The 13,619-nt window shown below is 45.5% G+C and overlaps 1 gene segment (V, D, J or C); it reads right to left on the bottom strand.

Annotated features, from left to right (window-relative positions):
* Positions 1-8,672: 8,672 nt before the first annotated feature.
* On the bottom strand, positions 8,673-10,109 carry LOC142312575 (T cell receptor beta variable 19-like). The segment is given in 2 exon segments: positions 8,673-9,004; positions 10,067-10,109. Coding segments are annotated over 2 exon segments (375 nt in total).
* Between the last annotated feature and the right edge of the window lie 3,510 nt (positions 10,110-13,619).

The following is a 13,619-nucleotide window of genomic DNA, read 5'->3' as shown; positions in this document are numbered from 1 at the left end:
TATATCGATGTTGTTGTGTGTAGTTGCCAGTGTTTGTGTAGGGCACTGTAAATGTTCTGGGTGTTTTTTGGGTGTGGGGGTGTGTGAGAGCGGTGTTGTATGTGTGTTGCGTTGTGTGCGTTGCGTTGATTGTGGAGTGCTGTGTGTCTGCAGTGTTGTCTGTGTGTGCTGCGCGGTTTGTGTGGGGTGCGTGTGTGTGTTTTAGGGGAGGTATGTTTTGTGCAGTGTGTGTGTTGCGCGGTATGTGCGTATATTTGTGTATGCCGCGGTGTTTGTGTGTTGGGTGTTGTGTGTGTGCGGCGTTGTCTGTGTGTGGGTGTCTGTGTAGGGCGGTGTTTGTGGTTCCCAGTGTGTGTGTGGTGTGTTGTGCGGTGCGCATGTGGCACTGTGTGTGTGTTTTGGGGGGAGGTGTGCACCCCCATCGTGCTCCATCCCCCATGCTGCGCACCCTTATCATGCTCCATCCCCCATGCTGCGCACCCCCCATCGTGCTCCATCCCCCATGCTGCGCACCCCTCATCGTGCTCCATCCCCCATGCTGCGCACCCCCATCGTGCTCCATCCCCCATGCTGCGCACCCCCCATCGTGCTCCATCCCCCATGCTGCGCAACCCCCATCGTGCTCCATCCAGCATGCTGCGCACCCCCCATCGTGCTCCATCCCCCATGCTGCGCACCCCCCATCGTGCTCCATCCCCCATGCTGTGCACCCCCCATCGTGCTCCATCCCCCATGCTGCGCACCCCCCATCGTGCTCCATCCCCCATGCTGCGCACCCCCATCGTGCTCCATCCCCCATGCTGCGCACCCCCCATCGTGCTCCATCCCCCATGCTGCACATCCCCCATCGTGCTCCATCCCCCATGCTGCGCACCCAACATCGTGCTCCATCCCCCATGCTGCGCACCCCCATCGTGCTCCATCCCCCATGCTGCGCACCCCCCATCGTGCTCCATCCAACATGCTGTGCACCCCCCATCGTGCTCCATGTCCCATGCTGCGCACCGCCCATCGTGCTCCATCCCCCATGCTGCGCACCCCCATCGTGCTCCATCCCCCATGCTGCGCACTCCCCATCGTGCTCCATCCCCCATGCTGCGCACCCCCCATCGTGCTCCATCCCCCATGCTGCGAACCCCCCATCGTGCTCCATCCCCCATGCTGCGCACCCCCCATCGTGCTCCATCCCCCATGCTGCGCACCCCCCATCGTGCTCCATCCCCCATGCTGTGCACCCCCCATCGTGCTCCATCCCCCATGCTGCGCACTCCCCATCGTGCTCCACAGTCACACATCAGACAGTATACACGCACACATCTGATCGCATACACTCACACCTCACTTCTCCCTGTGCCCTCCAGTGGGCGGTCCCAGCAGCTGTGCTGCACGCCGTGCTCCTCTGACTTCTGCCGACACTCACACATCCGATCGCATACACGCACACATCCGATCGCATACACGCACACATCCGATTGCATACACGCACACATCCGATCGCATACACGCACACACACACTGACGATATCGCACATACGCGCTCACACACTCACAACATCCGGAGATACTACATGCTTCCGGCCATGTGATCCTCCGGCAGGTCCAGGAAGGTCACTGCATGCACAATATTGCCGCCAAGAAGTAAGCGATATCACTGGATGTTGTGAGTGTGTGGATGCGATCTGATGTGTGTGTGTCTGTTCTTATGTGTGTGCATGTGTGTGTGTTCCGCCGCTGCAGGACCTTGATGCGCTCACCTGCTCCCGGTCGGCGTCTGGTGAGTATGACTGCGAGGTCTTCTTTCTTCTGTCTTCTCTCTTCTGGGGGTGCCCGCTGCCTATAATGAAGTGTCTTGCAGTGTCTTTAACTCTTTCACCGCTGCATGACACTTCATTATTGACCGCAGCGTATGCCGGCTCCCTGCACATGTGTACCGGGAGCCGGTGTTCGCTGGTAACCATGATACACATCGGGTAACTAAGGGAAGCGCTTCCTATAGTTACGCGATGTGTATCATGGATACCAGCGTACACCGGCTCCGTCACGATCCCAGCATCGCAAGGTTATGTCCGCCGGGGGCGGGGCCAAGTGTGCCAACGTGTGGCGGAGGCGAGCGGGCGAGGCGTCAGCATATGCTGGCTCCCTGCACATGTGTACCGGGAGCCGTTGTACGCTGGAGCGGGCGATGCGTGCGGAGGGCCGGGGGCGAGCGGCTAATCTATGCGGGGGGTGAGGCCAGGCCGAGGCGAGCGGCCAATCCGTGGGGGGGCGGGGCCAGGCCGAGCCCAGCAGCCAATCCGACAGTTGTCACTGAAATGACACTGTCACAGTGACACAATTTTGGAGCAAGACAGACAAACAGACAGACAGACAGAATAAGGCAATTATATATATAGATAAGAAAAGCCACCTATACCGGCATCATTTTGCCTCCACATCGCACACTTGAATTTCAGGTCTTCTTTGTATCTTAGGTCCTGTGTTTGTGACATTCTAGTTGCTCCCTGTCCGCATCGCCGGCCAAATCATGCGTGATAATTTACTGTATGGCCGGCGTCATATGAAAAACAAAGGCAAAATAAATACTCATAATAAGGTAAAGTCAAAGAATTGTCAATGGGACAGTGCATGGTGTGAACATCAAAGGTGCAAAAATCAAAAAAAGCAAATTGATGCCCTATTCTTAGGATAGGTTATTAATGTCTAATTGAGTGGGGTCCAACCTCTGCCGATCAGCTGCTCTCTGTGCGGGGCAAATCAATAGTAGGCGGATGTGCAGTACCCGGCCACTATCAGAAGACAGAGTAGCTGCGGCACTGATCAGCGGGGGTGAGGGTTGTCGGACCTTGTACGATCAGACATTGATGACCTATCCTAAGGATATGCCTTCAGTGTAAAAGTATTGGACATCCTCTTCAAAATAAGGGCACAAATTTTAAACAAGCTCAATGTAATGGGTTCACGATCCCTTCAACAAAATAAGGCTTGCATCATTTGCCAGAAATCATTCTTGATTTAAAATATGCTAATCAGGTTCTCAGTGCGCATGGGAGTGCCCAAGCAGTTCAGTGCACTTTCCTATCTACTGGATTTCCATCTTATATAAAGCCAGAGCTGTCAATCAAGCAAAAAAAGAGCAGAGATAAATGTAAAACAAGCAAGTGGAAAGGTGCACTAAACTGCTTGGCCACGCCCAGTGTGCACTAAGTACCTCATTAGCATATTTCAATAAAGAATGATTTTTGAAAAATGCAGCAATGGACTTGAACAATCAAAAAATCTGAGCCCAATTCAACAAAGCTTTTACTAAAAGCAAAAAAGTGTCATAAAAGCTTTGAAAAGTCACAACATTGAGGTGCAACCTGCCGTTGAGCCTAAAATTTGTGACTTTTGGTATTTTCACACCATTATTTGCAGCTCTACAAGAATGGGCCAACTTGGGGTTGGACGGGGGTGTGGCGATTGCTTGGTAGCACAGCACATCTAATTCATGACGCTATAAATCTTACTGCAGTCAGAGATTAGACTACAATTTTTGGCGTGGCTCATGGAGGCATACGTCATCCATTAGATGCTCCAAATTAATTAACCCTATATGTATTAGGCCTCTTAATGAATCCAGAGCTTCTGACTCCTATACACCCCCTCATCGAGAAAATCACTGCTCTTGATGGCGGGTTATGTTCTTGATAAGTTTTTTTTTTACAGTAATTTTTAAAAACCTGGTACAAATAAATCAAAAAAATAATATGAATTTGAATTTATTGCCTATATTTAACCTCATAACGACGGCCGTACGACTTAAAGCGGCGGCAAAACAGGGTACTTATTCTGTTCCGCCGCTTTAAAGCGGCGGCCCGAAAAAACCCTGTAGCGCCCCCCAGCGACCGAAAATCTCGGGGGTTTCAGCTACCGGGGGTAGCTGAGACCCCCCAGATTATGAATCGGGGTGTTTTTTTTGGACCCCGTTAATGTGATCGCCGGTATACACCGTATACCGACGAACACATGAAAAAAAAATAAATGGCCGGTAAAACTGATTTCTTTTTCATCTGACATGATCAAACATGTCAGATGAGAAAGAAATCTAAACCCCTAGTGCCCCCAAAGCCCCCGGTACCGGAGAGTCCCCCTACCCCCACCCCTACCCCCACCGGACATCCAAAATGGCGCCGAAGCGCACAGAAAACTGCCGCCGCCGGCTCTGCAGTCATTTCCCTCCGATCTGAAATGATCAAACATTTCAGATCGGAGGGAAATGTCCTCCCCCTGACCCCTCCTCCGGTCCACCGGAGCCCTCTGGTCACCGGAGCCCCCTCCGGTTCTCCAGAGCCACCACCCCCCTCCCCCCTCCGGAGCGTGGAAGATGGCGGCGCACAGCGCGCGGCCGCCTTCATTCTGCTCTTTCTGCCGCATGTGACACGTCACATGCGGCAGAAAGGTGTCCCCAGGTCCCACTAGGTCACCCCCCGTCACCCCCCCCCACCCCCAAGCCCCCGGTTATACGTTACCTGTCTGCCGCTCCGGGCCCGCGATCGCCGCCTCCTTCTTCAATGCTGGCGGCGCATGCGCAGACAGCGGCTGTCAGCTGGATCCCTGCAAGCAGGGATCCTGCTGACGTCGCTGATGCACAGGCTCCACTGTGGACCGGGGGAGGGTGAGTGCAGTGATCTGCAGCCACACTCCTCACATGGAGAGGCTGCTGTTCCAGAAAATGGGGGGTACGTTCTGTGAGCGTGCCCCTCATATTCTGGAATGAGCTTACTGCAGGTCACTCTGCCCTAGGTTGGACCGGGGCAGAGTGAGTGCAGTATTCTCAGATTACTGCACCCACACTGCTCATGGAGAGCTTGCTCTTCCAGAAAATGGGGGATACGTTCCCTGAACGTGCCCCCCATATTCTAGAAGGTCCAGAGTCGCCGAGGGACCTCCAAAATGGATTACAGCGACCGAAATTTCTTTATTTTCAATAAATTGGTAAAAGAGGAATGTTTCGGGGAGTGTTTTTTCAAATAAATTTTTTTTTTGTCTTTTTTTTTTCTATTACTGACTGGGTTAGTGATGTCGGGTATCTGTTCAGATGCCGTGACATCACTAACCCCAGGGCTTGATGCCAGGTGACATTACAGCTGGTATCAACCCCATATATTACCCCGTCTGCCACCGCACCAGGGCGCGGGATGAGCTGGGGCGAAGCGCCAGGATTGGCGCATCTAATGGATGCGCCACTTCTGGGGCGGCTGCGGCCTGCTATTTTTAGGCTGGGAAGAGTCCAATAACCATGGCTCTTCCCACCCTGAGAATACCAGACCCCAGCTGTCCGCTTCACCTTGGCTGGTGATCTAATTTGGGGGGGACCCCACGTTTTTTTTTTTTTTAAAAAAACGCCTGGGGAGCCCTCCAAATTGATCACCAGACAAGGTGAAGCTGTCAGCTGTGGTTTGCAGGCTACAGCTGTCTGCTTTACCCTAGCTGGCTATCAAAAATAGGGGGGACCCCACGTCATTTATTTTAATTATTAATTTTTTGGGGGGCTAAATACAAGGCTAGGCACCCTTTAGTGCCACATGAAAGGCACTAAAGGGCGCCAGCTTAGAATATGCAGGGGAATGGGACGTTATATTTGTTTGACATCTATCCATTCATCCATTGTAGCATTTTACGCTGTGTGCCCACAATCAGGGTTTGCAGCGTTTTGGGCGCAGAGTGTTTTCCCTGTGTCCATGACGCTGCGTTGTGCAGTAGAAGCACAGTGGAAGGATTTTTAGAAATCCCGTGCCCAATGTGCTTCTTTTCTCCGCAGCATAAACCGACCTGTGGCGCAGCTTCCCGAGCCTCAGCATGTCAATTTATGCTGCGGAGATGAGTGTTCTCTGCAGGTAGCATAGAGCTCCACAGCGGCCTGAACCCAAATCGTGGGCTTGGGCAGCTGCGTTCTCCCGTGGACAACACTCACATCTCTGCAGGAAGGCTGACACTGTGTACTAGACGCCGTGTCGCTGGATCATGGCCACAGAGCCTAACAGTGAGACATTTGTTGCTACAGCAACATTTTTGTGAAGTACCTGTGGATTTAAAATGCTTACTATACTCCTGAATAAAATCCAGTTTCCAAAATGGGGTCACTTGTGGGGGGTTTCTGATGTATAGGTACCCAAGGGGCCCTGCTAATGTGACATGGTGCGCGCAATTTATTTCAACTTTTCCAGAATTCAAATGGTGCTCCTTCCATTCCAAGCCCTCCCATTTATCCAAACAGAGGTTTTTGGCCACATGTGGGGTATCCCTGTGCTCATAAGACATTGGATAACAACCTGTGGGGTCCACGGTTTGTTGTTGTCTCTTGAAAAAGTGAGAAATTTGATGCTAAAGCAACAGTTTTGTGAAAAAAATGAAAATTTTCAATATGGCAACCTAAGCTTATCAAATTCTGTGAAGTACTCGTGGATTCAAACTGCTCACTATACACCTTGATAAAAGCCTTGAGGTGTCTTGTTTCCAGAATGAAGTCACTTGTGGGGGACCGCCACTGTTTAGGCACCTCAGGGGCTCTCCAAATGCAACCTGGCGTCCGCTATTGATTCCAGCCAATTTTGCAGTCAAATGGCACTCCTTCCCTTCCGAGCCCTGCCATGCGCCCAAACAGTTGATTTCCACCACATATAAGGTATCGCCAAACTCAGGAGAAATTGCACAATAAATGTTATGCTGAATTTTTTCCTTTTACTCTTGTAAAAAAAAAAGCTACCTGGTTGAAATAACAATTTTGTGGTAAAATTTTATTTTTTTTTTTTCATGGCTCAACGTTATAAAATTCTGTGAAGCACCTGGGGGTTCAGGGTACTCACCAAACATCTAGATAAATTCCTTGAGGGGCCTAGTTTCCAAAATGGGGCCACTTGTGCGGGGTTTCTGCTGTTTAGGTACCTTAGGGGACCTCCAAATGCGACATGGTGCCCGCAATCTTTTTCAGCCAAATTTCCTTTCTAAAATTCAAATATTGCTCCTTTCGTTCCAAGCCCTCCCATTTGTCCAAACAAAGGTTTCAGACCACATGTGAGGTATCACCGCACTCATAAAAAAGTGGTTAACAAACCTTGAGGTCAAATTTTTGGAATTACCTCTTGAAAAAGTGAGAAAATTGATGCTAAAGCAACATTTTTGAGAAAATTATTAAAATTTTCAATATGACAACGTAACGTTAACAAAATCTGTGAAGTACCTGTGGATCTAAAATGCTCACTATACCCCTAGATAGAAGCCTTGAGGGGTCTAGTTTCCAAAATGGTGTCACTTGTGAGGGATTTCTTCTGTTTAGGTACCTTAGCGGACCTGTAAATGCAACATGGTGCCCGCAATCTATTTCAGCCAAATTTGCTTTCCAAAATTCAAATATTGCTCCTTCTGTTCCGAGCCCTCCCATTTGTCCAAACAGAGGTTTCTGACCACATGTGGGGTATCGGCGCGCTCATAAGAAAGTGGGGAACAAGTTTTGAGGTCCATTTTGTTGTGTTATTTCTTCTAAAAGTGAATAAATTTGGGTTAGAGCAACATTTTTAGGTAAAATTTAATTTTTGCTTTTTTTCATTCCACATTGCTTTTGTTCATGTGAAGCACCTGAAGGGTTAATAAACTTCTTGAATGTGGTTTTGAGTACTTTGGGGGGTGCAGTTTTTAGAATGGTGTCACTTTTGGGTATTTTCTGTCATCTAGGCCTATTGAAGTCACTTCAAATGTGATGTGGTCCCTAAAAAACTGGTTTTGTAAATTTTGATGTAAAAATGAGAAATTGCTGATAAACTTTGAACCCCTCTAACTTCCTAACAAAAAAAAATTTTGTTTCCAAAATTGTGCTGATGTAAAGTAGACATGTGGGAAATGTTATTTATTAACTATTTTGTGTCACAGAAATCTCTGGTTTAACGGTATAAAAATTCAAAAGTTGAAAATTGCTAAATTTTCAAAATTTTTGCCAATATTCAATTTTTTTCATAAATAAACACAAAAAATATTGTCCTAAATTTGGTACTAACATGAAGTCCAATATGTGACGAAAAAACAATCTCAGAATCACCGGGATCCGTTGAAGCGTTCCAGAGTTATAACCTCATGAAGTGACACTGGTCAGAATTGCAAAATTTGGTCTGGTCATTAAGGTGAAAATTAGCTCCGTCACTAAAGGGTTAAAAAAAGACACATTTCAAATGCATCGTGTGACTCAAAAGTACGATTTTTATTAGTCCTATAAAGCTCTGTGCTTGGTTTGGACAGTCATTTTGTGTAAACTCCCTATAAGGACAAAGACAGGTTTGACCTTAAGGATGAACTTTTCTTTTCCTTTCCTTTTTTTATTGTCTCATTTCAGTAGTCATGCTTTTTATATTCTTGTGCCTACATGACTAGGGGGGGTTCTTTTGCAGGTTTTCATACGTGTAATAAGATTTTAGATACAAAACGCTTACAGCATCTACTAAAATGGTAAATGTTTCATTCTTTCATTATCCTGGTGAAACCACACAGAGGAAACAGGGTTCTGTATAAGCTTCCAACCCGCACCCCTTCTTGTTGATCTGTTATATGAGGAATATGAGACCTCACCCGCAGCTGTACTCTATGACTGATCCTGTCAAATCCCCTCCCATTAATAACGGGGGGCTCAGTTTTTTACACTCTCTTTATATAAGTATCTCGCTGTGGCTACTGCTGGCGCAATAATAAACTGCGTTGTCTCGGGCAGACACCAAACTGATAGTGAAGACACTTTTCTGGCTGCTTTTTGGCTGGATTTTTATCCTTCCATCATTAAAATCATTCTCCATTATTGCTGCTTCTTCATAGTCTGTGTATCCAATAAGGACGAGTCCTTTCCCCTTTTCTTGTCGATACCACGTTTTTCTGTATTCGCCGTATTTGCTGTCATCATCATGCTCGCAAGTCACAGAAATGTTACTCATGGCAGAAGATGATATAAATGTTGGAAACTGGATGACATCTGCGGCCAGGAGGACTGCTGGGAAGAAAACACAATGGGAGGTCGTCTACGTAACTGCCACAAATCTGAAATCTGTACAGAATTTAACTGTTACATTGTTATACATGTTATAATGTGTCATTATATTATCTGCAATTAGGATTAATTGCTCATGTAATATTTGCAATCAGAATTGTTGCTAATATTTTACATTCATAAAATTGGAAATGTATAAAAAAAAAACAAAAAAAAACTGTATAAACTGCAGATATCGCCTTTGGTATAAAGAATCTGTCTCCAAACATATCATTTGTGCACAGATAGATGTATGATCATGGTCCTTAAGGCCCCTGTGGATATGGCACACATGTGCGACCCCTGTTGTATTTACCTCCAATGATAAATCCATCACATCCATAGAAATGAATGGGGTAGTGGTGGTCCATTATTGCAGGAGACTTTCTAGCCCATGTTCTCAGTATTGTGAGCGACTGATCGTACATTGTTCACCTCTAGATTTTGTATGAAACCCCCTTTAAATCTTAAAGGATAACACTTTATCTGGCTGCTGGTAGAATAATCAGAAATTTATATCAGACTCACAGTTTTGACACCAAGAAAGAATCAAGATCTGCAGGATGAGTAGCATCTTGAACTAAAAATGCTTTGTCAAGACAGACACAGTGAATCTGGCTGATGAAACTACCCCGGCCCTAGTCCATCCTTAAAGGGGTTGTCCCTAAATATAACAAAAAAAGTTTAGCTTTATCTCCACGAACAATGTTGTCCTTGCTGATAAGGGGTAATGTTATACCAGTTATATATTGGCCCATAGGGGGCACAAACAGTCAATTATTTTATCATCTGGTATCATTTAACAATGCATAATTAACCCCTTAATGGATCATTCTGCATACGTATTCTCAGCAATAGAAAATTTTCTTATCCAGGCCACTTATTACTTATCCTATTAAAACCTTGGTCAAAATTCAATGAGGTTCCAAGGGGGTTTCCACAAAATGTTTGGAAGCTTCACCAAATCAGAAGTGCTTGGTGCTTGGTCTTGATAAAGGACACATGGGCCTCCATGGTCAATACCTATTTCTTGCTTTATATTGTCACTGGTATCACTGCTGTCCATGTTTTCAGAATCACTGAATGCATAAATAACATATATATACAGTTAGGTCCAGAATAATTTGGACAGTGACACAAGTTTTGTTATTTTAGCTGTTTACAAAAACATGTTCAGAAATACAATTATATATATATATATATATATATATATATATATATATAATATGGGCTGAAAGTGCACACTCCCAGCTGCAATATGAGAGTTTTCACATCCAAATCGGAGAAAGGGTTTAGGAATCATAGCTCTGTAATGCATAGCCTCCTCTTTTTCAAGGGACCAAAAGTAATTGGACAAGGGACTGCAATTAACTCTGAAGGCGTCTCCCTCGTTAACCTGTAATCAATGAAGTAGTTAAAAGGTCTGGGGTTGATTACAGGTGTGTGGTTTTGCATTTGGAAGCTGTTGCTGTGACCAGACAACATGCGGTCTAAGGAACTCTCAATTGAGGTGAAGCAGAAAATCCTGAGGCTGAAAAAAAAGAAAAAATCCATCAGACATGCTTGGAGTAGCAAAATCAACAGTCGGGTACATTCTGAGAAAAAAGGAATTGACTGGTGAGCTTGGGAACTCAAAAAGGCCTGGGCGTCCACGGATGACAACAGTGGTGGATGATCGCCGCATACTTTCTTTGGTGAAGAAGAACCCGTTCACAACATCAACTGAAGTCCAGAACACTCTCAGTGAAGTAGGTGTATCTGTCTCTAAGTCAACAGTAAAGAGAAGACTCCATGAAAGTAAATACAAAGGGTTCACATCTAGATGCAAACCATTCATCAATTCCAAAAATAGACAGGCCAGAGTTAAATTTGCTGAAAATCACCTCATGAAGCCAGCTCAGTTCTGGAAAAGTATTCTATGGACAGATGAGACCAAGATCAACCTGTACCAGAATGATGGGAAGAAAAAAGTTTGGAGAAGAAAGGGAATGGCACATGATCCAAGGCACACCACATCCTCTGTAAAACATGGTGGAGGCAACGTAATGGCATGGGCATGCATGGCTTTCAATGGCACTGGGTCACTTGTGTTTATTGATGACATAACAGCAGACAAGAGTAGCCGGATGAATTCTGAAGTGTACCGGGATACACTTTCAGCCCAGATTCAGCCAAATGCCGCAAAGTTGATCGGACGGCGCTTCATAGTACAGATGGACAATGACCCCAAGCATACAGCCAAAGCTACCCAGGAGTTCATGAGTGCAAAAAAGTGGAACATTCTGCAATGGCCAAGTCAATCACCAGATCTTAACCCAATTGAGCATGCATTTCACTTGCTCAAATCCAGACTTAAGACGGAAAGACCCACAAACAAGCAAGACCTGAAGGCTGCGGCTGTAAAGGCCTGGCAAAGCATTAAGAAGGAGGAAACCCAGCGTTTGGTGATGTCCATGGGTTCCAGACTTAAGGCAGTGATTGCCTCCAAAGGATTCGCAACAAAATATTGAAAATAAAAATATTTTGTTTGGGTTTGGTTTATTTGTCCAATTACTTTTGATCTCCTAAAATGTGGAGTGTTTGTAAAGAAATGTGACAATTCCTACAATTTCTATCAGATATTTTTGTTCAAACCTTCAAATTAAACGTTACAATCTGCACTTGAATTCTGTTGTCGAGATTTCATTTCAAATCCAATGTGGTGGCATGCAGAGCCCAACTCGCGAAAATTGTGTCACTGTCCAAATATTTCTGGACCTAACTGTATATATATATATAGCTCTGGCAAAAATGAAGGGACCACTGCAAAATTGTCAGTTTTTCTGATTTTTCTCTTTATATTTTTGAGTAAAATGTAAATTGTCCTTCTATTCTATAAACTACTGACGTCTCTGAATTTCCAAGCATTACATTTTGTATTTATTTTCTGAAAATTAGAAATGGTCAAAATAACAGAACAACACATTGCTTTCACACCTCAAATAATGGAAAGAAAACAAGTTCATAATCATTTAAAAACAACAATACTAATAATGCTTTACCTCAGGAAGATTAAGATATCAATATTTTGTGGAATAACCATGATTTTTAATCACAGCTTTTATGCGTCTTGGCTGCTTTCCACCAGTCTTCACACAGCTTTTGGGTCACCTTATGCCACTCCTGGTGCCAAAATGTAAGCAGTTCTTCTTTGTTTAATGGCTGGTGACTATACATTTTCCTCTTGATTACATTCCAGAGGTTTTCAATGGGGTTCAGGTCTGGAGATTGGTTAGGCCATGACAGGGTTTTGATGTGGTGTTCCTTCATCCACACATTGATTGACCTAGCTGTGTGGCATGGCACATTGTCCTGCTGGAAAAACCAGTCCTCAGAGTTGAATAACATTGCCTGAGCCGAAGGAAGCAACTGTTTTTCCAGGATAAGCTTGTATGCGGCTTGATTCATACGGCCTTTGAAAAGTTTAATCTGCCCAATTCCAGCTTTGCTGATGCATCCCCAGATCATCACCAATCCTCCACCAAATTTCACAGTGGGTGCAAGACACTGTGTCTTGTACGCATCTCCAGGTCGCCGTCTAACTATAAGACAACCAGGTGTTGGGCAAAGCTGAACATTAGACTCATCAGAGAAGATTACCTTACTCCAGTCCTCTATGCTCCAATCCTTATGGTCTTTGTCAAACTTCAGCCTGGCTCTCCTTTGCTTCTTATTGTTGAAAGGCTTTTTTCTAGCTTTACATAACTTGAGCCCTGCCTCTAGGAGCCTCTTAGAACTGTTCTTGCGGTGAACTTCACCCCAGCTGCTATTTGCCATTTCTTTTGTAGGTCACTTGATGTCATCCTGAGGTTGCTGAGTGACATTCGAATAAGATGACAATCATCCCGGTCAGTGGAGTCACTTTCGCCCTCTGCTGGTGTGGACTCTGGTTGGAATTCAACTGACACTGAAATGGAACGGCTGTCACATATGTAGAGAAGCTGATTTTTATAATTTTAATTTTTGTCAGAGCTATATATATGCAGTACAGACCAAAAGTTTGAACACACCTTCTCATTCATAGAGTTTTCTTTATTTGCATGACTCTGAAAATTGTAGATTCACATTGAAGGCATCCAAACTATGAATCAACACATGTGGAATGAAATACTTAACAAAAAAGTGTGAAACAACTTAAAATATGTCTTATATTCTAGGTTCTTCAAAGTAGCCACCTTTTGCTTTCAATACTGCTTTGCACACTCTTGGCATTCTCTTGATGAGCTTCAAGAGGTAGCCATCGGAAATGGTCTTCCAACAGTCTTGAAGGAGTTCCCAGAGATGCTTAGCAGTCGTTGGCCCTTTTGCCTTCACTCTGCGGTCCAGCTCACCCCTAACCACCTCGATTGGGTTCAGGTCTGGTGACTGTGGAGGCCAGGTCATCTGGCATAGCAGCCCATCACTCTCTTTCTTAGTCAAATAGCCCTTACACAGCCTGGAGGTGTGTTTGGGGTCATTGTCCTGTTGACAAATAAATGATGGTCCAACTAAACGCAAACCGGATGGAAGAGCACGCCGCTGCAAGATGCTGTGGTAG

This window comes from Anomaloglossus baeobatrachus, chromosome 5 (genome assembly GCF_048569485.1).
Source record: "Anomaloglossus baeobatrachus isolate aAnoBae1 chromosome 5, aAnoBae1.hap1, whole genome shotgun sequence".
Taxonomy (NCBI): domain Eukaryota; kingdom Metazoa; phylum Chordata; class Amphibia; order Anura; family Aromobatidae; genus Anomaloglossus; species Anomaloglossus baeobatrachus.
The sequence above is the reverse complement of the archived record's forward strand: the minus strand, read 5'-3'. Positions and strand labels throughout refer to the sequence as shown.